Source organism: Lathyrus oleraceus, chromosome 7, assembly GCF_024323335.1.
Source record: "Lathyrus oleraceus cultivar Zhongwan6 chromosome 7, CAAS_Psat_ZW6_1.0, whole genome shotgun sequence".
NCBI lineage: Eukaryota > Viridiplantae > Streptophyta > Magnoliopsida > Fabales > Fabaceae > Lathyrus > Lathyrus oleraceus.
Window position 1 is genome coordinate 445257056 of NC_066585.1, and position 27847 is coordinate 445284902.

Sequence of the window (27847 nt, forward strand, 5' to 3'; positions counted from 1 at the left end):
TTGTTTAAAATTGTCCCAAGCAGGAAAAGTCCTCATTTGAGGCAATTGGTGGAAGGTAGGGATAAGCAATCTATCCCCCACTATTCAGTGTGTCCTCTCTCTGCTCCCATTACATGGTTGAAGCATCGAGATAAAAACCCAAGATCTATCGAGTCAATAATGGGGAAAGAGTTCCATCTTTCTGAACTCCCCCACTTTCTATTATTTGATGCTCTCCCTGATTAGGGATAGAAGCAATGAGGCACACCCCCCATCTCCTTTCATCTGCTTCACCTTAGCCTCTCAATGGCAAGGTTAAGAGCAACACTTACCCCATTCCAGTTGGCCCTAGTGCCTAACCTTTGATGTTTGAGCCCCCTTGTTGGTGTGTTTATTCTTATGCTGTATGTGTTTGTGATTGCCTTGTTTGCTTCCTTAGGCTTTAGTTTGTGCTTGCCCTTGTGCAATAGCTTTGTGCTTGACTTGCTTCCTGTGCAAGTCAAGTCTGTGTGGCTTAACCCTTGTGTGAGCCATGTTTAGGGTTGTTTGGCCGAACTACGGCAACTCTGATTCTCACGTTCAGGTGAGATACGTAGGCACGAGACGCGATGTCTTGCCGAGTTTGACTAACAGCTAATCCTTGCTTGCTTTCGCCCTCGTTGCGATCCTTTCTCTCGCCCTCGTTGCGATCCTTTCTCTCGCCCTCGTTGCGATCGAGCCTTTTTTCCCTGCCGGCCGAACTACGGCAACTCTGATTCTCACGTTCAGGTGAGATACGTAGGCACGAGACGCGATGTCTTGCCGAGTTTGACTAACAACTAACACTAATTCTCTTCTCTCACCCCTGTTGTGATTGAGATCTCCCCTTTCTCTTGCCCTAGTTGCAATCGAGACTTTGCTTTTTCCTGTGTCTGTTCAGGATAGGTTGGCCCTTGTGCCATTTAGCTAGAAACCTTAACTTAGGGTTGATTTTGCATGACAACATCTAGGCTCGAGTCGTAGTCTCCCTAGTGTTGTGTCTCCCTCTGTTATCTGGTTAGGCTAGTTTCTTTTTCCCTGCGTAGGGGAACTACATCGCCCTGATCTTCACACCAGATGAAGTATGTAGGCAGGAGATTGAGCTGATCTCTCCGGGCGCCCTTTTTCTTTTTGTGTGTGTTGTTTGACCTTTGCTAGGCTCGAGTCCCCGTACTCCTTAGCATTTGCTGTCTGTTTGTTTGTGTTTGACAGTTGTAGGCTGAGTCCCAGACTCCCTATCTGTCTGTTGTGTGCGTTTAGGTTCGGATGTCAATGTAAGTCCAGTGATTGGCATTTGGGCTCCATGTTTGCCTCTTTGTGTGTGTTTTAGGTTCGGATGCTGATGTAAGTCCAACGATTGGCATTCAGGCTCCACGTTTGCCTTTGCCTGTGTTTGTTTGTGTGCGTGTCAGCCGAGCTACGAATGCTCTGATTCTTCTCCCGTCCGAGAAGATACGTATGCATAGGATGCGATATCCTAGCGAGCATGTGTCGTCTCCCCAGTCCGAACTACTTCGACTCTGATGTCTATGCTTGATAGACTAAGTAGGCCCAGGATGCGATATCCTGCCGAGTCAGTTTCAGTCAGTCTCTCTCGTTTCTTTCAGCCAGTGTGTGTGTGTTTGAGCAGTGTTCAGCAACCCATTTTCCTTCCTTTTGTGTGTGGATCCCGTAGAGTACTACGGATGCGTAGGGTGCCTAACACCTTCCCTTCGCATAACCGACTCCCGAACCCATTCTCTTTGGTCGCGAGACCATGTTCTTTCCTAGGTTTACTTCGAGCGTTTCCTTTCCCTCTTTTGGGATAAATAACGCACGGTGGCGGCTCTGTTGTTCTTTCTTTTCCCGCCGGTTTTTCGCGCGATGCGACAGCTGGCGACTCTGCTGGGGAAATAGAGAAGTTGACCTATGCTGGTCCATCTTCCCTAAGCGAGTCTCTCCTAGCGCTCTCTAGGTTAGGGTTTTGGTTGCTTTTTGCTGTGTTTATTTATTGCATTCATTATTTACTGTTTGCATTCATTGTCTATTGTTTGCATTTATGTTTGTAATTATGTTTGCATTCATTCATATTCATCTGCTGGTTGCCTGTTTGTTGGGATGGGATATTTTGTGAGAAATAAGCCCACTACCCAGGCTTGAGTGCACACATAGGTGTTAGAGTGGATAGTCATGAGGCTTGCGTGGCATGTTGCTACGTTAAGTCGTTCATGAGACCCACATTCCAGACGAGGTTTCTGTTGGATATATTTTGTCCTATGGATGTTCCATAACGACAAATATTCCTTTAGAAATCGTCGACTCTGGTGACCATTTCCCGAGAACCCAGTCGAGGCCTCTCCTCCGAGATGTGATTATGTTAGCTCTGGTGGGCGCATTCTCGCTGCTCAATCCGAGGACCCCGAGACTGGGAACTTGCTATAGGATATCCTGTTGAGGGGAGTCAGCAGAGGTCTTTCGTCCCGTAATAATACCAAACCTTCAGTGGTAAACGTATTATTCTCGACTGAAGGGCTGAAACTGACAAACTTCTGTTCTTAGAACCTACAAGTGAGGGGCGGGCTAAATTCAGGAAACCTTAACTTCCAACCAACCCGGTTTTCTGGAGCATAGTTGTGGTCTTGTATTTTATTCTTCAGTGGGTTTTTCTTCAGACAGTGCAACCCGGCAGATGTTTAAGCAGATCCAGCGGTCCTGGTTTCCATATCATTGCATTGCATCACATCATTTTGCATTCATATCATCTAACACATGTTTATCCATTTCTAGGGGTTTACATCTTCTTCTTGATTCCGGTCGGGGTTTCCTGGTTCTCCTGAGATGGATATTGGCAGAAAGAGACATGTCGCTTACAAGTTTCCAGTGGTTTGTTTGGAGCCTATTCAACAGCTGATGAAGTCAATGGATCACGTTTCTCTAGAAGGATTCCGGAAGGATTATGGTTTGATTCTAAGCTTCGTCACAGTTCTCTCCAAAGATCAACACGATGCTCTCTTTACACTGCTGCAGTTCTATGACCCTCCATTGAGGTGTTTCACATTCCCGGATTATATTTTGGTCCCTACTTTGGAGGAGATTTCCAGTTTTCTCAGAGTTCCTATTAAGTCACAATTGTTATTCTACAGATCTGAGCTTCTACCCGATCTCAGCGTGGTTGCTTCGGCCACATATTTGGGGAAATCGGTCTTGAAGGATAATATATGTCAGAAGGGAGGAGTCAGTGGCTTTCATTTGAGTTTCTTGTTGGGAGAGGCAAAGAAGAAGCTTGAAGATGGTGACCAGAGGGGTTTCAATGCTGTGTTGGCTCTCTGTGTGTATGGGATTGTCCTGTTCCCTAATGTTGCAAAATTTGTGGACATAGACGCAATACGCCTCTTCGTGTTGGGAAATCCAGTGCCGACCTTGTTGGGAGATTTCTTTCATTCGGTGCACCACAGGAATGAGAATAGAAAAGGAGGATTGGTGAATTGTTGTGCGCCTTTGTTTTATAAGTGGTTTAGTTCTCACCTGCCCAAATCAGGAGCGTTCGTTGATGTCGAGGACTCGTTGAGTTGGTCGAAGAGATTGATGGGGTTGAGAGCTAAAGATATTTCTTGGTGGTCTGACCGGAGCTTGCTTCGGGCGGATATTATTCACAGTTGTGGGAGCTTCCCAAATGTACCGTTGGTGGGAAGAAGAGGAGGAATCAACTATAACCCTTCTCTGGCAGTCAGGCAGTTTGGGTATGCTTTAAGGACTCCGCCTTTGGAAATGAATGTGGAAGAATCTCTGTTTTTCCATTCTGCGCCTGATTTGACTGTATCTCGTAAAGCAGCTGAGGCTTGGCTCAAGATGATCAAGCGAGGAGGAGTTGTACTTGGAAAAGGAGATTGTAGGACTTATCCTCTGTATGAAGAGTGGCTTCAAGGAAGAGTTAAAGAGTTTGGTCTGCCGTTTCCTATGGAAGAACCTTTGTATCCGCCGAATCCTGCACAGTCAACAGTGGTGAGCCGGGAGGAATATGACAGATTGAAGAAAGCCATGGAGAAGCTTCAATTCGAAAACTCGGAGCTAAACGTGAAATTGCAAGACTATATGCATCAATTCCATGAGGCAGAATATCAGAAGGCGGAAGCTGTCAGACTGCGAGAGGAAGCAGAGGGAAAATTAGCTGTGGAGGTGGACTTCTTCAGGAAGACGGACAAGGCCTTGGGATCATCCAGCTCCGAGTTGAGGCGAGTCAAACAACAATTAATGGATGCTCAGGGTAAATTAGCCGGGTGGCAAGAACGATGGGATGCATTTTCAATTTCCCGGAAGGCAAAGGAGGAGGAGATGGTGACCGAACTGACTGGTCAGATGGAGAAGTTGAAGACTTTGTTGAAAGAGAAGAACCATGAGCTTTTGTGTGCCCGTTCTACCAATGGTTACATCACCGATCAACTCAATGAGGCTCGGGGACAGATTGAAGAACTTAAGGAGTTGGCAGGTTTGAAGAAATCCAGACTTGTGGAGGTATTCGGAGAGGATGATGAGAATTACTACAGAGAGCACATCAACAAGATGGATGAAGTCATTTACCAGAGGAATCTGCTTATCCGGCGTTTGACAGAATCCCCAGGTCATCCCGACACGTTAGCATTACTGGAAGAAGTGAGGAGCAGTCCTCATGGTTTGTACACGGGAAGCTGAGTCCTGTTTTTTGCTTTTTACTTAATTGCTTTGTTGTTATACAGTGACGATCCACAGGCTTGTTGTGGAGGTCATCTTTTGATGTACTATTGGCTAAGACCTTTCTTTTTAAATTTATCTGTATGAAGACCTTTTCTTTATTGTATCTTAATCTCTGAATTTTATCTATGGCTCGATTTTCTCGTGAGACTGGAATCAAGGATGTAGAATACTCTTTTGAAGTGATAAACATGTCATTGCATTAACATTTCATTTTTGCATATTCTCGCATTACAGGTGTTCTCAGGCCATCTTCTTACCTTGATTCCTGTGTCCAGACAGGATAGCTGACCAAAGGCCGCACCGCTACTCAACAAGGCTCAACCATCAACGCAACATGGATCAGGTTCAGGCCGAGTTGGCAGAAATGAGGGCAAGCATGGCCCAGTTCATTCATATGATGCAAGGGGTTGCACAAGGCCAGGAAGAACTCCGAGCAATGGTCCAGAGGCAAGAAGCTACATTGCCACCGCCCAACCAGCCTCTGCAAGAAGGAAATCCAGTTCCTGAGGTCCCTGCCGTTGCTATTCCCGTCAACGACTATGCTGTAGGTGAAGAATTGAGGGGTATCCGAGTCAACGGTCAACCGATTGCTCCAGATGCTGTTAGTCCCAGAGTCATCCATGCTCCGGTCCGTAACAGGATTCCAATTGTTGACAGACAAGAGGATTTGTTTACTATGCTCAGTGAAGACGACAACATGTTGGGTAGAAATGATGCGAGAGATCGCAAAGTAGAGGCCCTAGCTGAGAAGATCCGGGCAATGGAATGTCAAAACTCCCTCGGTTTTGACGTTACAAACATGGGTTTAGTTGAAGGACTTAGAATCCCGCATAAATTCAAGGCGCCGTCATTCGACAAATACAACGGTACCTCTTGCCCTCGCACCCATGTGCAGGCGTACTATAGAAAGATATCCGCATATACAGCCGATGAGAAGATGTGGATGTATTTCTTCCAGGATAGTCTATCTGGGGCATCCTTGGATTGGTACATGGAATTGAAGCGGGATTCAATTCGGTGCTGGAGAGACCTGGGTGAGGCTTTCCTCAGGCAGTACAAGCACAATATGGACATGGCTCCAACCAGAACTCAGTTACAGAGCTTATGTCAGAAAAACAACGAAAGTTTCAAAGAGTACGCCCAGAGATGGCGCGAACTAGCTGCTAGAGTTCAACCCCCTATGCTGGAAAGGGAGTTGACTGACATGTTCATCAGTACTCTGCAAGGTGTTTACATGGACCGGATGGGAAGTTGCCCATTCGGAAGCTTTTCTGACGTCGTTATCTGCGGCGAAAGAACTGAGAGCCTGATCAAGGCTGGGAGGATCCATGATGCTGGTTCCTCATCTTCTTCGAAGAAACCCTTCTCTGGGGCACCTCGCCGTAGAGAAGGAGAAACCAATGCTGTACAGCACAGAGGGAGTGCTTACAGAGCCAACAACAGGGACCAGTATCGTCCAATAGCTGCAGTGACCATTCCTGCACCACAACCACGTCCACAACAACAACAAAGAGTTCAACAACAACCACAACAACCGCAACGACCTCAACAACAGCAGCAACAGCAGCAACGTCCTTTTCAGCAGAGACAGAGGTTGAATCCTGATAGAAGATTTGATCCTTTGCCTATGTCGTACGCAGAGCTACTACCCGAACTACTCCGGTTAGGGTTTGTAGAGTTGCGTACGATGGCAACTCCTACCGTACTGCCACCCGGTTACGATGCAAATGTAAGATGTGACTTTCACTCTGGGGCACCAGGCCACCATACTGAAAGATGTCGGGCGTTTCAGCACAAGGTTCAGGATCTGATTGATTCCAAGACAATCAACTTCTCTCCGGTTCCGAATGTGGTAAACAATCCTATGCCACAACATGGAGGGCATAGGGTTAATAACATTGAAGATGGGGAAGCTGGAGATTTGGTTGTCAGTGTGGAAGATGTTCAGACGTCTCTGTTGGTCGTCAAGGGCCGATTGCTGAAGGGGGGTGTTGACCCAGGTTGTTCAGAAGTTTGTTTGGGCTGTTCAGAGGCCATGAATGGTTGTGACCAGTTGAAGGCTGGTATTCAGAGGTTAATAGATGAGGGCTGTTTGCAGTTCAGCCGGGCTACCAGAGATAATGGGGCAGTGTCTACTGTCACCATTTTTTATAAGCCGGCTGAAGGAAGAGGACGTGGGGCTGTCAGTACACCCACCACCAGCAATACTCCGGTTACCATTTCTGCTCCGGTAACCATCAGAGCACCTGCTACTATTGTTGCGCCTGGCAGAAGGCAGAATGAAAATAGTAGGGCTGTGCCCTGGAGTTATGACAACGCCTATCGCCGGGATAGGAGGGCTGGTAATCAGACAAGGCCAATTGTTCAAACACCAGTTACGATCAGTGCTCCTGTGAGGATCCCTGCTGTTACAAGTCCTGTGGTGGACAATGTTGGAGGACAGGGAGGTTTCACAAGGAGTGGACGACTGTTTGCTCCTCAGCCTGTGAGAGATGCTGCTGCTGAGTCATCTGCAAGGGCTAAGGGCAAGCAAACAATGGTTGATGAAGAACCGGCTCAGAAGGAGGCTGAGGGTTCTTTCCAGAAAGATGTCGAGGAGTTTATGAAGATCATTAAGAAGAGTGACTACAAGATTGTTGATCAACTCAACCAGACTCCGTCGAAGATCTCGATACTCTCTTTGCTGATGTGTTCTGAGGCACATCGGGACGCCTTGCTGAAAATGTTGAATATGGCATATGTCCCGCAAGAGATATCAGTCAACCAGCTAGAGGGTGTTCTAGCAAATGTGAGTACCAGGCACGGTGTAGGTTTCACTGACCTAGACTTGACACCTGAGGGTCGTAATCACAACAAAGCCTTGCACATCACTATGGAGTGCAAAGGTGTAGTATTATCACATGTGCTAGTGGACACCGGGTCGTCCCTGAATGTCCTTCCGAAGCAAATATTGAAGAAAATCGACGTTGAGGGAGTCGTGCTCACTCCCAGTGACCTGATCGTGCGTGCATTCGACGGATCCAAACGATCTGTGTTTGGTGAAGTCACTTTGCCGGTGAAGATAGGTCCAGAAGTCTTCGACATCGTGTTCTATGTGATGGACATTCAGCCTGCTTACAGCTGTTTGTTGGGGCGTCCTTGGATTCACGCCGCTGGAGCAGTCTCGTCAACTCTCCATCAGAAACTCAAGTATGTCTGGAACGGTCAGATCGTGACCGTCTGTGGTGAAGAGGAGATTCTGGTGAGTCATCTCTCCTCATTCAAATATGTTGAGGTGGATGGCGAGATCCACGAAACCCTGTGCCAGGCATTCGAGACTGTGGCATTAGAAGGTGTAGCTTGTGCAGAGCAGAGGAAGCCAGGTGCTTCAATATCATCGTACAAGCAAGCCAAAGAGGTTGTTGACTCCGGTAAGGCTGAAGGCTGGGGCAAGATGGTTGACTTGCCTGTAAAAGAAGACAAATTCGGCATTGGGTACGAGCCTCTCGCAGCAGAGCAGCATGTACAAGCAGGTCCGAGCACCTTCACCAGCGCTGGGCTGATGAACCATGGAGACGTCTTTGCTACTGATGGTGAAGATAGTGGTTGTGATTTGGATGTCTGGGTCCGCCCTTGTGCACCAGGCGAGGTCATCACCAATTGGACGACAAAAGATGTAGTCCAAGTTACTCTACTGACAGAGTAATTTTCTTTTGTTTTTATCATTTTGCATGAAAACCCTACGTTCTGCCCAAGGCATAGTGGTTCATTGTAGGGCCACATCATGTTCAATGTTTATAAATAAAGGACGTTTTTTCAATCAAATTTTGAGATCTTTGTCTTTCTATTTTCGGTTTTCCACTTTTTCAAAAAATAAAATGGCAATGTTTTTGTTTTTTGTGACTTTATTGAAATCTTTTTCTAAAAAAAACAAAACATTAAACATGCAGAAGTGATCTTTTGGCACCCACTGTGAACGACTCTGTTATGGCTCAGTATGATTTCAACAATCCCATCTACCAAGCTGAAGAGGAGAGTGAGGAAGACTGTGAACTCCCTGCAGAATTGGTCAGACTACTGAAGCAAGAGGAAAGGGTCATCCAACCTCACCAGGAAGAGTTGGAAGTCGTCAATCTGGGTACTGAGGACGCCAGAAAAGAGATCAAGATTGGGGCTGCTTTAGAAGACTCTGTCAAGAGGAGGCTAATCGAGATGCTGAGAGAATATGTGGAAATATTCGCCTGGTCATACCAAGATATGCCGGGTCTGGATACAGACATCGTGGTGCATCGGTTACCTCTCCGAGAAGAGTGTCCGTCGGTCAAGCAGAAGCTTCGCAGAACTAGTCCTGATATGGCTGTCAAGATCAAAGAAGAGGTTCAAAAGCAGTGGGACGCAGGTTTCCTGGCTGTTACCAGTTACCCACCGTGGGTTGCCAACATCGTTCCAGTGCCAAAGAAGGATGGCAAAGTCAGAATGTGTGTCGATTACCGGGATCTGAACAGGGCGAGTCCGAAAGATGATTTCCCATTACCTCACATCGATGTATTGGTGGATAATACGGCTCAGTCCTCGGTATTCTCTTTCATGGACGGTTTCTCAGGCTACAACCAGATCAAGATGGCGCCAGAGGACATGGAAAAGACGACATTCATTACACCTTGGGGCACGTTCTGCTATAAGGTTATGCCATTTGGGCTGAAGAATGCCGGTGCTACCTATCAGAGGGCAATGACGACTCTCTTTCATGACATGATGCACAACGAAATCGAAGTGTACGTGGATGATATGATTGCGAAGTCGCAGACGGAAGAGGAGCACCTGGTAAATCTGCAGAAGTTGTTTGACAGACTGGTCAAGTTCAAACTGAGGCTGAATCCGAACAAGTGTACGTTTGGGGTAAGATCTGGGAAGCTCTTAGGCTTCATTGTCAGTGAGAAAGGGATTGAGGTAGATCCAGCTAAAGTCAAAGCTATTCAAGAGATGCCTGAACCGAAGACGGAAAAGCAAGTCCGTGGGTTTTTAGGGAGATTGAACTACATTGCAAGGTTCATATCTCATCTAACTGCTACATGTGAACCAATTTTCAAACTACTCAGAAAGAATCAGGCGATCAAATGGAATGATGACTGTCAGGAAGCTTTTGACAAAATCAAAGAATACTTGCAAAACCCTCCAATCCTTATCCCTCCAGTTCCAGGGAGACCACTGATCATGTACCTATCAGTCACCGAGACTTCGATGGGGTGTGTATTGGGTCAGCATGACGAGTCTGGTCGAAAAGAGCATGCCATATACTACCTAAGCAAAAAGTTTACCGACTGTGAAACAAGATATTCACTGCTCGAGAAAACTTGCTGTGCTTTGGCCTGGGCTGCTCGCCGACTAAGGCAGTATATGTTGAACCATACCACTCTGTTGATTTCTAGGATGGATCCTGTGAAATACATCTTTGAGAAGCCAGCTCTCACCGGACGTGTTGCCCGTTGGCAAATGATCTTAACAGAGTACGACATTCAGTACACGTCGCAGAAGGCCATCAAAGGTAGTATTCTGTCAGACTATCTTGCCGAACAACCGATCGACGATTATCAGCCTATGATGTTTGAATTCCCTGATGAAGACATCATGTATCTAAAGATGAAAGACTGTGAAGAGCCGCTTGTTGAGGAAGGACCTGATCCTGATGACAAGTGGACATTGATGTTTGATGGGGCTGTGAATATGAACGGTAATGGTGTCGGGGCAGTGTTGATCAATCCCAAAGGTGCTCATATACCTTTCTCTGCCAGATTGACATTCGACGTCACCAACAATGAAGCTGAGTACGAGGCTTGTATCATGGGAATAGAAGAAGCCATTGATCTGAGGATCAAAACACTTGATATATTTGGAGATTCAGCTCTAGTGATCAATCAGGTCAATGGAGATTGGAATACAAACCAGCCACATCTGATTCCGTATAGAGACTACACCAGAAGAATACTGACGTTCTTCAAGAAGGTGAAGTTGTATCACGTCCCCCGAGACGAAAATCAGATGGCTGATGCCTTGGCTACTTTATCCTCTATGATAAAGGTTCAGTGGTGGAATCATGTGCCACATGTTGCTGTGAATCGACTCGAGAGGCCTGCATATGTGTTTGCAGCCGAGTCTGTTAATGCTATTGATGATAAGCCGTGGTATTATGACATCAAGAACTTCCTCAAGACTCAAGAGTATCCTGAGGGTGCGTCGAAGAATGATAAGAAGACCCTGAGAAGGCTGGCTGGAAGCTTTTATCTGAATCAGGATGATGTGCTATACAAGAGAAACTTTGACATGGTCTTGCTCAGATGCGTGGATAGACACGAAGCAGACATGTTAATGCAAGAAGTGCACGAGGGTTCGTTTGGTACCCACGCCGGTGGTCATGCAATGTCGAAGAAATTGCTGAGAGCCGGATATTATTGGATGACTATGGAATCCGATTGCTTCAAATATGCTCGGAAATGCCATAAGTGTCAAATCTATGCCGACAAAGTGCATGTACCACCAAGCCCGTTGAATGTCATGAACTCGCCTTGGCCGTTCGCCATGTGGGGCATTGACATGATCGGGAGGATAGAGCCAACTGCTTCTAATGGACATCGTTTCATCCTGGTTGCGATCGATTACTTCACCAAGTGGGTGGAAGCAGCTTCTTATGCCAACGTCACCAAACAAGTGGTTGCCCGGTTCATCAAGAAAGAAATCATCTGTCGTTATGGAGTTCCCGAGAGAATCATCACTGACAATGGTTCGAATCTCAATAACAAAATGATGAAAGACTTATGCAGAGATTTCAAGATTGAACATCACAATTCTTCTCCCTACAGACCAAAGATGAACGGTGCTGTAGAGGCGGCTAACAAAAACATCAAGAAGATTGTGCAGAAAATGGTCGTTACGTACAAAGATTGGCATGAGATGTTGCCTTTCGCTTTGCATGGGTACCGTACCTCAGTACGTACGTCGACCGGGGCAACCCCCTACTCCCTTGTGTATGGTATGGAAGCAGTCCTACCAGTTGAGGTGGAGATCCCTTCTCTGAGGGTATTATTGGATGTCAAGCTGGACGAAGCCGAATGGATTCGTACAAGGTTTAACGAGTTAAGCCTGATTGAAGAAAGACGTTTAGCAGCTGTTTGCCATGGGCAGTTATATCAGAGGAGGATGAAGCGAGCCTTTGATCAGAAAGTGCGTCCTCGGACATTTCAAACTGGCGATCTAGTTTTGAAGAGGATCCTTCCTCCCGGTGCAGATAACAGGGGCAAGTGGACTCCTAACTATGAAGGTCCATATGTTGTGAAGAAGGTCTTCTCCGGTGGAGCCTTGATGCTTACAACTATGGACGGTGAAGATTTTCCTTCCCCTGTCAACTCAGACGTAGTCAAAAAATACTTCGCGTAAATTGACCCGCTGGACAAAAAGAACAAAATAGTCCAGGCAAAAATGGGCATCCCGGCGAACCAAAAAACAGAAAGAAAAGGTTCGGGCAAAAGTTAGGGATAAAAATGGAAAAATTGTACACCCGGTAAGTCGAAAACCCGCAAGGGCGGCTTAGGCAAAAATGGGTATCCCGGTGGATTGAAAACCCGAAAGGGCGATCCAGGCAAAAGAGGGATTAAAAGCGAAGACTACAGTCTGAGTCATCTGTACCTCGTCATGCTTCGTCAGCTAACATCTCGACAGATGCGATCGGTCCAGTCATTCTTCTCAGAAAGCAAGGAATTGGGAGGAAACTGATGATCTACGAATTATAACAGAGTTGGGAAACAGTGGATGCCGTGTTCACATTGCCATTAGGATAGTTTATTTTCCTTTTGTGCGCAATTACCTCTTTCTAGGAATTGCTTCCCAATGTACTCGCCTTTTCAGGCGCACTTCCAATCAATAAAAGTCGTTATTCAGATAAATTGCTCTTTTGTTTTTATTTTTATTGTTTTGTTTACAAAAACGTCCGATTTTTGATAAACATTGCATATAAAAACATGAAGGCTATACAATGACGTGCACAAAGATTAAAACATTTGAAAATCATTTTTGAATGTCGAGGACACTTGAGCGTATCTTGTCCATATACCCCCTGGGGCATCTGTTGTTCTGATTTGCGGGTCGTCACCTGTGAATATTTTCCCCAGTAAGGTCGTCGCCTGTGAGCATTCTCCAGCAGTGCTTTCCCCAGACAGAATCATTATCCTGATCTATGTTTTGTTTAAGTCTTCCCCAGCGAAGCAGTTACCTCTCCAGCAGAGTTTATCCTACCAGAGGATTGGGTGAGTTATCGTGGCAGATCGATATCCGCATCCCCAGCTGAGTTGTTTTTACTCGTGAATTATGTGGGTCGTCCCCAGCGAAGTAACAAGTTATTCCCCAAAGCAGAGTTTATTGTATCTGAGGTTTGTGTGGGCCTTATCCCCAGAGAGTCTCTTAGTTTATCTCCCCCAGCGGAATAGTGATTTCCTCAGCAGAGCGGTTATTTCCCCAAGCGGAAGTTTTTGTGGATTCGTTGGACTCTCTTCGGCAGACTACCTGTATTTCTCCCTAGCAGAGTTGATTCATTTCTCCCCAGCAAGTTGCCTTGTCTCCCCCAGTGGATTTATACTGTCGGCTCCCCAGCAGTCGTGTTGCTCCCCCAGCAGATCTATCTTGAAGATTCCTCAGCACAGTCGTCCTGTGTATCTCTCCCCGCAGAATTCTCATCATATTGCATTGCATATAGTAATCATTGCATCCTCAAAACTGCGTAGCATTTCCATTCCATATGGAGCATTACGCCATAGAAAAATTCAAACATATGCATTCATGTGTTCGAAACCACATCAGACCGTATCCCCGGCAGAGGCAGGATCATATTTTCTTCAACATCAGCACCAAGTCTGCTACGGTTGCTTCGACAGCATTCAGATTTGTTTATCCCCACAGAGGTTTATTTCCTCACCCGATGGTGACAGATGGTTTGTTTCTCCCCAGTGAGATCCTCCAGCAAGTGATCAACCTTGCCTCAACATATCCCAGATTTGTTCTTGTGATACCAGTAAGTGTCATGTCAACACCCGCGTGTGTCTTCTTTGTTTGGGTGTCGGTAAACGCCATTGTTTCGGTGTCGGTAAACATCGAGTTCCGCCCAGTCATCGGTAAATGTCTGGTCATTTTTTTGGTGTCGGTAAACGCCATTGTTTCGGTGTCGGTAAACATCGAGTATTTCTGTCAGTCATCGGTAAATGTCTGATAATCCCCAACAGAAATCCCCAGTAGAGTCATCGGTAAATGTCTTGTCTGGTTTTCAGTTGCAAATATCTGTTTGTCTTTCCCCAATAAATTTCTCATCCCAGTCATCGGTAAATGTCTGGTCTTTCTTTTTGATGTCGGTAAACATCATCTTTCGATGTCGGTAAACATCGTGTTCCGCCCAGTCATCGGTAAATGTCTGGTCATTTCTTTGTTCCCTTGTTAATAAAATCAGGATCCCCAGAAGTCGTCGGTAAACGTCTTGTCTGGTATCACCACAAAGATTTTGTTCCTCCCCAAGCGGAGATGCCATCGGTAAATGGCCCGGTTTTCTTTCGATATCGGTAAATATCGAGTCCCCAGTGAGGTTGCCATCGGTAAATGGCCCAGTTTTTCTTCGATATCGGTAAATATCGGATTCCCAGTTGCAGCAGCCATCGGTAAATGGCCTTGATATCGGTAAATATCAAGTTTGCTTTGAAGCCACCATCGGTAAATGGTCTCGCTTCCTTTCAACATCATTTGTCTCCCAGCAGCCATCGGTAAATGGTCTTGCTGAAGTTGATATCGGTAAATATCAAGTTCTTAACCATCGGTAAATGGTTCTGTTTTTCTCAAGTTGTTCTCCCAGCAGCCATCGGTAAATGGTCTTGCTGAAGTTGATATCGGTAAATATCAAGTTTTAACCATCGGTAAATGGTTCTGTTTTTCTTAAGTTGTTTTCCCAGCAGCCATCGGTAAATGGTCGTGCTGAAGTTGATATCGGTAAATATCAAGATCCCAGTTCTAACCATCGGTAAATGGTTTTGTTTTTTCAGAAGATTGTTTTCCCCCAGCCGCCATCCGTAAATGGTCGTGCTGAAGTTGATATCGGTAAATATCGAGGTTCTAGTTCTTCAACCATCGGTAAATGGTTTTGCTTTTCCTGAAGCTGTCATGCAGTTTGTCATCGGTAAATGACGTGGTTTTCTTTGTTTTATATCCAGTCGGTGCAAATTTCTACGGTTCTTTGGTATTCAATCCCTGTTTACCCTGAAAGCCTGACAGCCGTTGCTATCATCCGTTCGGGTTCCCAGCTGATTGAATAGGGGCAGCTGTAGCACCTCAAATTTGCACCTAGCATTGTACATATCATTTCAAGTTAGGTCATAGCATAACATAATCCATTGCATAACATTTGCATTGTCCTCAGTTGCCTCAAGTGCAAGCAAGCAAGGTCAAACTGATCAGGAGATCAGTCAACTAATCAAGCAAAGGTGTTTTTCAAGGAGCAAAGGTCCTAGGGTTTTCCCTACAAGTTCACATGTCTTGGAGTATCATTTGAAATGTTCAAGTCAAGGGTTGAAGGCTCAGATGTCAGCAGCCAATGCACAGGCAAGCAGAAAACCCTAGACAATCAACAGTCAAATCATAGCAGTGGATGGTGGCCATTCTTGTGGAATTTGGGCACCATGGTCAATAATCAAGAGTTCATATGTCTTGGGACATCATTTGAAGTCAAAGTCTCAAGGAATCAGGGTTTGGAATTCATCAGAAGTGCTCAGTCAAGTCCAAAACTCTAGAAAGTCAAAGTTGGTCAACTGTGTTTGATTCTATGGTTTTGATGGATAGAAATGGTTTGAAGGAGTTTATTCATGTCCTAATAGGCCTCTTGTGTCATAGCAATCAACATCATGGAAGAATTTGAAGCAAATCAGAAGATTTCCCAAAATAGCAACTGAACCTGTAATTTCAACTGCCAAAAATGGAAACTTCTTGATCCTCAACTTGCATCATGATACAAGCTTCAAATGAATTTTTGTCCAACATGAAAGTTGAAGATCTTGTTCTCCCATTTTCAAAAAGTCCAAGAACTCTCAAATCCCATGTATGGTTGTCAAGATATGACCCAATCATTTTCATCAATTTGTGAACTTCAACTGAGCATATCTCCCAAACCATAAGGCCAAATTTGGTGGGGTTTTTTCCTACAAACCACATTTTTCATCCTCTTTCCAAAAATATAAACTTCATGACCTAAAACCTTGCCAATCAAAATGGCATTTTTGGACCTCTTTCATTTAAATTCAAAGTTTGACCAAACTTTGACTTTTTGAGTTTTTGACTTTTTCTTGATTTGGCCAATTGGGAAATGTTCCATGTTACATTTGTGACTTGTCTCAAACCTTAAATCATAACCATATCACCATTACACCACCATTTGGGATTAAAATGCAAAATTTGGAAATATGCAAATAACCCCATTTGAGCAAATCAAGTACAGCAGGTCTGCAGCACACAAAACAGCATTTGGCAGGGTCATTTACTGCCTGTCTTAAGGCCCAGCTCGACTAAGTTTACACCCTCCATCATTCACTTGTCCATAATTAGCAAAATGGCAAATGTCTCATTTTAAGCAAAACTAACTTAGCATATGATTAAGCAATAAAAAACAGAAGTATAAAAGGGCATTTCTCTGACATTTGAAAACCCTAGGGATTGCAGCCACAGGCAAAATACTCTCACCTTCACATCTTGCATTTTTGCACAAAGAGATTTTTCAGCACAAACCACCAAAGACCTTTGAACAATCTTCTTTATTCCTTCACTTGGACATGATTTGGAAGCATTTTTGGACTTCATTTCCTAACTGAAATCACAGTATCAAACTCTGTTCTTCCAAGATACCAGCCATGACAGTTTGTGATTTACTCGTGTCCAAGCATGCTTGAGCTTAAAAAGCTTCATCATCCATCAACATAAAGCATAAGGAAGGGCTGTATCAGGCTGCAACACCAAAACCAGCACTGCATCTCCAATTTCTCCAAATCCAAGTAAACTCTCCAATCCCTTATTTCCATAAATGATGATATGTGTATTGTAAATCTCATTATGCTGGTTGGATTTATGTTGCTTAATGTTGATTAATGACACTAGCATGAGTGGTAGGGATTCCTGGACACTTTGAAATTTCATGTTGAATGATGAACATACATGCTGCTGTTGCTGTTTAGCTATCTTAATATGCCCAGAACAATCTCATGATTTATGCTTATGTTGTTGTATGTTTGGTTGAATCATGTTGTTTGATGTTGTTGATGCTTGCTTGAAGACACCATAAACCCTACTGATAAACCCTGCTGATAAACCCTGTTACTTTTTTTTCAGAAATCCAGCTCATGTTGTTGTTTTGCTGTTTGCTATATGAGCATCATGAATGTGTGTTGCCATTTGGTTTCCATATTTTTGTTTGGTTTGACATTGATGAAGTTGAATGATGAGTGCCATAGCCATGAACAAATGTTGCATATGCCATGCTGTTGTAATGGTTTAATAGAAGCTGGTTTATTTGATGTTGTTTGCATGAACCTTGGCTGTTTGAAACCCGACATCTTTTCCAAAAATTTTCCATAATGATGTTTGTTTTGATGTTAGCCGATGTTGCTTAATGTTGATGTTCCATGGCCACATTTGTTTGTTGATGTTATTGCTTATGGTTTGATGATAAATGAATGCTGTTGCTGCTTAAATATAACCCTGTCCAAAAATTTGCCATGCTCGTGCTTATTAGTTGCTGAATGATATTACCTGAACCAATACCATGTTGATTGTGTGCTGATCGAATTTTGTTTGGATGTTGAAAATACTGAAACCATGCTGTTACTGCCCTGCTGCAGATTTGAAACATGTTGTATGCTGTTGTTTGGTTGCATTGTGAGCATTACCAATTGCCATGTCAGTTGTGTATTGTTGGAATTTCAATTGTCATGACCTCAATGTTGATTACATGAACCATGCTAGTTAAACCCTGCTGTTGTGACTGCTTGCTCAAATCTTATGTTATGATGTTGATGATATCATGCTGCTGTTTCCCAAAACCTTCCCTGTCCAGGATTTTCTCATAATCTGTTTTGTTTTGTTGTTAGTTAATGTGACATTATGATGTTGTTCAACTGTCATGTGGTTTGCCATGTTAGAACTTCGATTGACAATGCTTGATGAACACATGAATGCTATGCTGATTGTCCATGCTGTAGACTGAGGATGAATTTATGCTGTCGATTCAAACCTTTCCTGCCCAGAATTTCGAATGCCTTTGGTTTTTGCTTTTCTGCATGATATTGTAGGGATTACTGCTTGCTATGCCATGCTGTCTATATGCTGTTGTTTGTTCTGTTGGCTTGATGATGATGAATGTTATAGCTATGCTGCTAAACTTTAATACTTTCCAGTTAAAACAGGAGCTGTTCACATGCCCGTGTGCTGTTTGTTGTTGTTGTGTTTGTTGCGTGATATCATTATTTTCATTATCATGCTGCTGATGCATTCCATTTGGATTTTGGTTGATGTTAATGGTTGCCTAAAATTGAACATGCCTGCTGTTAGAAACCTTAGGGGTTTGTTGTATGAAAAAAACCAAAACATGAAGCCCCATTGGCCGTGTACTGTTCCATTGGGAACTGGCCAATCACAACATTTCGTTGTGTAGGCCAAAACTGTGTCGTTTTGAGTAAGTGAGTCCCAAATTACGCTTATGCCATTCCTTTGACTTATGTTTGACCATATGCCATGCCTTGTATTCATACTTCATTCAATATTTCACCCAACTTCAATAATTAATTTCCAATTCATTTTTCATCCAAAAATTATGATTCTTTTTCCATGGTGTTCACAATTGAGTCTAGTATTTAAATGTGAATTTTAATTATTTTTCCATTGGTTGGTTTTTTAATTGGTAATTATTTTCTCAACATATGTGCATAAATGATACATCTCACCATTTCAATTGTGAAATATTCATGTTATATCCAATGCCTTTGAGATTTTTTGTGTTGAAAATAGACTCCTTGACCTTCATTTCCATATAGACTTTGTGCATTTATCATTGGTGGATTGAGAGTTATGAATTTTCTGAAGTTATGTGTTGCATTTGGTGCTATACCATGATCATGTATTTTCCCAATTTTTGTTCACATGCTTCCTCTTATCCAAATCACTTGAAATTTTGCATGAACCATCCTCCACATGTCTAGTTTGTGTATGAATTTTCTTGGAATTAATCATGCTGTTTTCCATTTGATTGAGAATTTTCTTCTATATGTGGTCATTTGTTGACTTTTTGTGCTATGCCTTGCCAAATCTTTTGTGAAATTCTCACATCTTATTGTATGACCATGAAATTCCATATGTGATAACTAGATATCTCAAGCTTTGCATTGGTGTTAATTTCATTCATTTCTCTTCTGTTTTCAATTTGATATGATTTTTTGAAGTTGACCCATGCTTGTTGACTTTCATTGTGCTTACTTAAAATTGGTTTGACTTCATGATTTTACTTGCCTGCCTTCCTCTCATCCAAATGCCATGAAATTTTACATGTATACCATGTTAGATGTTAGGATTGAGTGTGATTTATTTCATAATTTTTGAGAATGTTTGAGTAGACTTTTGAATGAAGTCTTTGCTGTTGACTTTTGTATGCTTCTCTTGCCATGCTTTGCATCCTTTTGCATATGAAATGACCATGATGCATGATATAATTATGAATCCAATTGAGAATGCTTCTTGAATGTTTAAACTTGGTTTGGGTTGACTTTTTTCCTTGCTGCCTTGACTTTTTCTTTCATCTTTGACCCTAGGCTAGTCCTAGTGGTCTTCTAAGCTTATGTTGAGTTCATCTGTTTCAGGTTAAGCACAATGCTTCAAAGATCACTCAAACTTGTTTGAATTTGATTTGTTTATCCCATGCTAACCTTTGTTTTGCAGATGGTTTAACTCATAACTTGAGTCTTATGCTTTGCTCAGTTGACCCCCTGTGTTGACTGTTTGCCATTTCTTTTGATTTAAACTTTTGACTTGTTTACTAATAAGTTTGACTTTTTCAGGTACTTTAGTTGCTTAAGTTCTCTGAACTTGCTTGCTTTGCTATTTTAGCATTTGCTTTTGAGGTATAAACCTTTCTTTCTTCATGTAGTCTGGAGACCCGGTCTGTTATTTGACCGGGCAAACTGTCTGAAGTCCTCCTTAAGAGGCAATGCCTGTGTTTGTTTAAAATTGTCCCAAGCAGGAAAAGTCCTCATTTGAGGCAATTGGTGGAAGGTAGGGATAAGCAATCTATCCCCCACTATTCAGTGTGTCCTCTCTCTGCTCCCATTACATGGTTGAAGCATCGAGATAAAAACCCAAGATCTATCGAGTCAATAATGGGGAAAGAGTTCCATCTTTCTGAACTCCCCCACTTTCTATTATTTGATGCTCTCCCTGATTAGGGATAGAAGCAATGAGGCACACCCCCCATCTCCTTTCATCTGCTTCACCTTAGCCTCTCAATGGCAAGGTTAAGAGCAACACTTACCCCATTCCAGTTGGCCCTAGTGCCTAACCTTTGATGTTTGAGCCCCCTTGTTGGTGTGTTTATTCTTATGCTGTATGTGTTTGTGATTGCCTTGTTTGCTTCCTTAGGCTTTAGTTTGTGCTTGCCCTTGTGCAATAGCTTTGTGCTTGACTTGCTTCCTGTGCAAGTCAAGTCTGTGTGGCTTAACCCTTGTGTGAGCCATGTTTAGGGTTGTTTGGCCGAACTACGGCAACTCTGATTCTCACGTTCAGGTGAGATACGTAGGCACGAGACGCGATGTCTTGCCGAGTTTGACTAACAGCTAATCCTTGCTTGCTTTCGCCCTCGTTGCGATCCTTTCTCTCGCCCTCGTTGCGATCCTTTCTCTCGCCCTCGTTGCGATCGAGCCTTTTTTCCCTGCCGGCCGAACTACGGCAACTCTGATTCTCACGTTCAGGTGAGATACGTAGGCACGAGACGCGATGTCTTGCCGAGTTTGACTAACAACTAACACTAATTCTCTTCTCTCACCCCTGTTGTGATTGAGATCTCCCCTTTCTCTTGCCCTAGTTGCAATCGAGACTTTGCTTTTTCCTGTGTCTGTTCAGGATAGGTTGGCCCTTGTGCCATTTAGCTAGAAACCTTAACTTAGGGTTGATTTTGCATGACAACATCTAGGCTCGAGTCGTAGTCTCCCTAGTGTTGTGTCTCCCTCTGTTATCTGGTTAGGCTAGTTTCTTTTTCCCTGCGTAGGGGAACTACATCGCCCTGATCTTCACACCAGATGAAGTATGTAGGCAGGAGATTGAGCTGATCTCTCCGGGCGCCCTTTTTCTTTTTGTGTGTGTTGTTTGACCTTTGCTAGGCTCGAGTCCCCGTACTCCTTAGCATTTGCTGTCTGTTTGTTTGTGTTTGACAGTTGTAGGCTGAGTCCCAGACTCCCTATCTGTCTGTTGTGTGCGTTTAGGTTCGGATGTCAATGTAAGTCCAGTGATTGGCATTTGGGCTCCATGTTTGCCTCTTTGTGTGTGTTTTAGGTTCGGATGCTGATGTAAGTCCAACGATTGGCATTCAGGCTCCACGTTTGCCTTTGCCTGTGTTTGTTTGTGTGCGTGTCAGCCGAGCTACGAATGCTCTGATTCTTCTCCCGTCCGAGAAGATACGTATGCATAGGATGCGATATCCTAGCGAGCATGTGTCGTCTCCCCAGTCCGAACTACTTCGACTCTGATGTCTATGCTTGATAGACTAAGTAGGCCCAGGATGCGATATCCTGCCGAGTCAGTTTCAGTCAGTCTCTCTCGTTTCTTTCAGCCAGTGTGTGTGTGTTTGAGCAGTGTTCAGCAACCCATTTTCCTTCCTTTTGTGCGTGGATCCCGTAGAGTACTACGGATGCGTAGGGTGCCTAACACCTTCCCTTCGCATAACCGACTCCCGAACCCATTCTCTTTGGTCGCGAGACCATGTTCTTTCCTAGGTTTACTTCGAGCGTTTCCTTTCCCTCTTTTGGGATAAATAACGCACGGTGGCGGCTCTGTTGTTCTTTCTTTTCCCGCCGGTTTTTCGCGCGATGCGACACTCGTTTGTGTGTGTTTGGAGTCAGACATAAGCCCAACCATTGGCAGTCTGTTTCCCAGTTTGCTCTTGTTCGGAGTTGGACGTAAGACCAGCTATTGGCAGTCTGTTTCCGTTTGTGTTTTACGTTTGACGTCTCAGCGTCTCCTTTCAGTATTTTGTTTCGGCGTGCGTTAGCCGAACTACGAGTGTTCTGATTCTTTCTCTGGATAGGGAAAGATACGTAGGCATAGGATGCGATATTCTATCGAGTACATTTCCCATTTCCCCGAACTACGTCGACTCTGATGTTTGTTTCTGACAAACTACGTAGGCCCAGGATGCGATATCCTGCCGAGTCCTCTTTCTCCGTTCTCCTCCTGCCTGTTTTATTACTCCAGTGTGTGTGCATTCTTTGAGCAGTTTTTATCAGCAACCTTATTCTATTCTTTTTTAGCATGGATCCCGTCGAGTACGACGGACGTGAGGGGTGCTAATACCTTCCCCTTGCGTAACCGACTCCCGATCCTTGCATCTCTGGTTGTAAGACCATTCCTTTCCCTTTTTCAGGTTTACTTCGAGCGTTTCCTTTCCCTCCTTTGGGATAAATAACGCACGGTGGCGGCTCTGTGTCTTTTCCCGCCGGTTGTTTTTTCGCGGATGCGACACTTAGGCATTAGGAACACACACCATTTCGCAACCAATAATCAAACCCTTGATCCAACGTCAAGCGGTCTCTTTTTCAAATCAAATTCAATAAATAAACCCTTTATCCAACGTCAAGCGGTCTTTTCCAAATCAAATCCAAAAACACAATAAATGGCGATTAGGATCGTACGTCACGAGCCTTAAGCAATAAAGAAGGGATGAGACTGGAGCTTTCCTACACTCATTCTGAATGCTTCGAACACAAGACGTTTGACTTGACCGTTTGAGGTATTCACCTTTATCCATAGTCTTTAGTGCAATCCGAAATCAATAACACTTTATTAAAAAAATAAAAAACAACTCAACACATTCAAACCTTTTGTTTGAGCCTTAGGGCGACACCATCGAAAATCCTTCTTCAAGGTAAATAAAATCAACAAAACAAACAGACAATTTTAAAACCCACGAACTACGAAGGCTCTGATTTCTCACTTCAACAAGTGGGCATACGTAGGCACGAGGATCCATTCCTTGGCGAGCACACTAATTTAAAATCTACCTCCACTCCGCAAACCTTTGGCAAGCAAACATTCGATAAATAATACACATGTAAGCACAAACATCCTAGATGGTTCCCATGGAGTACCATGAATGTGAGGGGTGCTAATACCTTCCTCTTGCATAACCGACTTCTGAACCTGTTCGTGGTTGCGACGACCATACTTTGGGGTTTTCTCGATATTTTCCCTTTCCTTTGGAATATATAAAAACCGATGGCGACTCTGTATTTTTCGCGTAGCGACAGCTGGCGACTCTGCTAGGGAGACCTCCCTAAGCAAGTCAAGCCTAATCTAGGTTGCTTCCTCGCATGTGTGTATGCTTATCCTTTTGATATTGTTTTATTTATCGCCTTTTGCTTTAAATTTTGTAATATATTATATAATTCCATGGTTCTATGGTATCGATGGATACAAATCTGATTGGAAGTAGCCTTATGGGAAAGACTCTCTACCCGAGTCTAGAGTGTAAACTTGAGATATGAGAGGTTGAGTAGTATGGGCCACTGAGAAGCTTTTCTCGTAAGGGTCGATACGAGAACCTCGCTTAGAGTAGATTCTCTTGCAGACGTTGACGACCGTCAAGCTTTTGGCGTAAGCGATCAATGTATTCATTAGGATCCATGACTCTAAGGACCTTTGTAGAACATTAAACCTATGGCCCATTAAGGTTGATGGTCGCATAGTGCGGGTCCCCGAGAAGCTTTTCTCGCGTGGGTCGGCACGAAGATCTCACTCAAAGTAGATCTTCTTGATGGAGTTGACGACCGACAAGCTTTTGCCGTAAGCGGCAAACAGTTAAGGAGGTCTGTGACTTTGAGACCCTTGTCTAAAACCTGATGTCGATGGTCGCGTAGTGCGGGCCCCTAAGAAGCTTTTCTTGTGTGGGTCGGTACGAAGATCTCACCCAGAAGAGGCTCATTTGAGGGAGTTGACGACCGACAAACTTTTCCCGTACGCGGCAAAAAGCCAAATGAATCGATGACTCTGGGGTCCCTATCTAACCCTAGACTGTGACTGGTGAGATCCTCATTCTGAGTAAGTAATCAGAGCTATCCTCCATCCGTATCTCGAACCCGTGATACCATGCCAACTTGTGTTGTCGACTTGTGGGAACCATGCTTGTGTATCATTTATTCACTCAGTCATGCATTCATGCATAAAAAAAATACAATATTCATGCATCATTCTACATATCATCAAACAAAAGCCAGAAAACTTACCATTTGGCCCTTCTACCCAGAATCATCCACAGTCAAGCTGACTTCCCGACATTCATACTACACGCACAACAATAAAAGATTGCTCATGGATCAATTGGAGCAGAATCAAGCTGCTATGAGGGAAGATATGACCACTGTGAAGGCTCAGATGGGTCAGCTTGTTGAAGCCCTACAAGCTCTGGCTAGGGGACAAGAGGAAATGCGACAGGCTAATCTGAGAGCCTCTACTTCCAACCCTGTTGTTGTGACTATACCGGTGAATCCAACAGGAGGAGCTGGTACGCCTGCTGTAGCTCATCCACCTCCTGAAAGAGGTCCGGTGTATCAAAATGCTAATCAGACATTCAATATCCCCGCCAATGGGAGATTCCAACCTGAGAATGATGAATAACAGGACACTTTCTTCACTACAAAGGCTGACTCAGTTTATGAAGCTTTTGGTCCTTCTTCTGCTGACATCGAAAGGAGATTTCAAATGATGGAGGAGAGATTCATGGCGATGCAAGGTCCCGATACCTTTGGGTTAGATGTTGGCAACATGTGCCTAGTGCCAGACGTGAAAATTCCTCCTAAGTTCAAAGTCCCGAGCTTTGAAAAGTATCAGGGGGTCACTTGTCCAAAGACCCACATCCGAGCTTTCTGCAGAAAGATGACCGCTCATTCTAGTGACGAGAAACTCTTAATGCACTTTTTCCAGGACATTCTCAGTGGAGCTTCTCTAGAATGGTATATGCAGCTCGAGCGCACGCATATACGAACCTGGAGGGAACTTGCTGAAGCCTTCTTGAAGCATTATCAGTATAACTCAGACATGGCTCCCAATCGGACTCAGCTCCAAAGCCTCTCTCAGAAACCAGATGAATCATTCAAAGAGTATGCTCAGCGATGGAGGGACTTGGCTGCCAGGGTTCAACCCCCTCTTCTTGAAAGAGAGCTGATAAACATGTTCGTGGATACCCTTGAAGGGCCTTATTTTGAAAAAATTATTGGGAGTACCACCTCAGGATTCTTAGACTTGGTCATTGCTGGTGAGCGAATTGAGAATTGCTTGAAGATCAACAAGATATCAGACACAACAGTTGCAGCTAGTGGAGCAAAGAAGCCTCATTTCAGATTCTCAAAGAAGAAGGAAGGAGAGACCAATGCTATCGCTCAAGGGGGAGATAGAGGTTACCAAATTCCATACTATCCGGTGGCAGCTGTAACACCTAACCCGTATCCGCATCCAGCATATGTCATTCCAATTGGTCCTCCAACGATGCAATATCAGCAACCCTATGCTCCTCAGCAACCTGTTGCTCCGCAACAACAGAACTACTATCAGCAGGGTAGACAAGGACCAAGGAGGCCTCCTAGAAGGTTTGATCCAATTCTCATGCCGTATGGACTTCTGCTAGCTCACTTGCTCAAGGATTCGCATGTCCAGCTGAGAGAAGCTAAGGCTCCTCCTGTACCTCTTCCTCCCGGGTATGACATGAACGTTAGGTGCGAGTATCACTCTGGGATGCGGGGGCACTCGATCGAGAATTGTAATATCTTCAAGCACAAAGTACAAGACTTGATTGACTCAAAAGCAATATCGTTCAAGCCAGTTGTTCCAAACAACCCCGTGCAGATAAGTACATCTGCAGCGCCTTAGTCAGAGCAGTGGTAGATTTGAAGGATCGGTATCGGTGGAACTGTCTCGTCAGCTATTTCTAGAACCAAGACCCCAAGCAATGGGAGAATAAAGCGGATCAATCCAGCAATCTTTGGTTCAATCATTCATGTGTGATTTTCTTGATTGTCATTTGTAACATTCATTTGTAATAAACTCGTTTGTTTTTTAATAATAATGACATTGAAATGAATATGCATGTTTTGAATAAACCCATTCGTGTCCACTCATACTTTATCTTATCAATATTCAAATGTTGGTTTTAATAGGAGGATGATGAAATTAAAAACACAAAACAAATTCACTGCTCGTACGCTTTTGAATAAAATCATGCTGATGATGTAAGACATTGTTTCAAATCCCAAACACCGGAGATATAAGGAAGATAATCCCTAGTCAACCCCTTCGAGCCGAGGAGTAGGAGTTTCTTTCTTAAAAATAAAACCCTTAATCTCAAACCGGGGCAGGGTAGTCGTTAGTCAGTTTGACCAAGCGTTCAAATTTCAAAAAAGGAGTGTCCTATCTGAGGATCAACCATATCTTATCCCTCATAAGAGGTCGAAAACCACCAAATTCCAAATGGTTGTCCCTCACCAACAGAGGCATGGGGCGGTCACAACCCATTCAAATTAATGGACAGATGTCACACGATTTGTTTCAGCAAAAAGAAACAAAGAAAAAAAACAAAAACAAAAGAGAAAGAAAGCCCACTAAGTCGAAAACTCGAAAACGAGTGACTTAGGAAAAAATTAGGACATCCCTGTGGATTGTAAATCTAAACCGATCCAGCAAAAGTAGGAAAATCGAAAAATCTGCATAAGAGGAATCAAAAGAAAATCCTCAGCAAGAACAAATTCGTGTGGCCACAAACCAAACAAAAGGTGCATGACCGCCACACCAAAAACCTCTTGGGTTCATTAACTTTCACTCCCAAGTCCCTTTTGGAAGAAGAGCGTTTGTTTCAAACTAGTTGAATGTAGGATTGGCGAACATCACGAAGAGCGGGTGGGTTAGGATATGTTCGAGCCTTATATCCTTTCTTTTTAAAAACCGTGAACTAGGCCACGTTACAACCCTTAAAAGACCTAATTGAAGCAAAGGTTTATTTCGAAGGCGTACTATAGTCAAAACGGTCATGTTAAAACTGACTCCTCATCAAGTTGCTCATTTTATATGTTGATATTGATATGACATTCGTTATCAATGATGCATTCATTAAATGTCAGAATTTCAGTGAGCATGTTTGGATTTCAAAACTGAATAAAAATGACATTGCATTATCATTTCCAAAAATAAACTTGTCTTACTCGTGAGTAAGCACCTGACATCAAGAGATCTGCCACAATGAAAGAACTTGATGGTCCCAAACGCCTGAGACCTCCGTTAAGCAGGGGCAAGCCACTTCTCTTGATTACATCAATCAGAATGTCTGAAGACTCTGTCATGAAGAAAGACAAACAACTTCGAGATCCCGTCGATTCGAGGCAGTCACGTCGAGAAATCTCTACAAGATTCAGTCAATCTGAAGTAGTCAAGGCGAGATTCAATCAATCTCTCTAAAGACCAGTGAATCAGGGACATTCCCTCAAAAATCAGCTAACTAGAGGCAAAGTTACTTCAAGGCTCGTACTGGGGTAGGCCACCCCAAGAGCACAAGAAGTCAATCTCTATGAAATGGTTAATCAGAGGAATGTGGTTCCCAGACACTGGGGCAGATCCGATGGTGACAATCCACGATGAAGTTGCTTTTTAACCTACGATTAGGGTAATCCTTGCAGATACCCAACAACTTGGGGCAAGACGATCCAAAGAGATGAAGGTTCTCTCATTGCCTGCGAATGCATTTCAGATCTAGCTTGGGGCATTCGCAGGTCTATGTCAGACCCATCCTCCAGCAATGTCAAGAAGTCAGATGTTGGGAAGTCATGCGAGACGGAACCCACCCTCCATAAATCAT

At 43.9% G+C, this 27847-nt stretch overlaps 1 protein-coding gene across 1 annotated transcript; it reads left to right on the forward strand.

Moving 5' to 3' along the window:
* Positions 1-24726: 24726 nt before the first annotated feature.
* On the forward strand, positions 24727-25872 carry LOC127104279 (uncharacterized). The gene has a single exon (XM_051041468.1). The coding sequence runs from the start codon at positions 24727-24729 to the stop codon at positions 25870-25872; it is 1146 nt and encodes a 381-aa protein (XP_050897425.1).
* Positions 25873-27847: the final 1975 nt, after the last annotated feature.

What these genes read in the sequence shown, in the direction of transcription:
- LOC127104279 (XM_051041468.1), top strand. Translation starts at nt 24,727, where the DNA reads ATGGCGATGCAAGGTCCCGATACCTTTGGGTTAGATGTTGGCAACATG.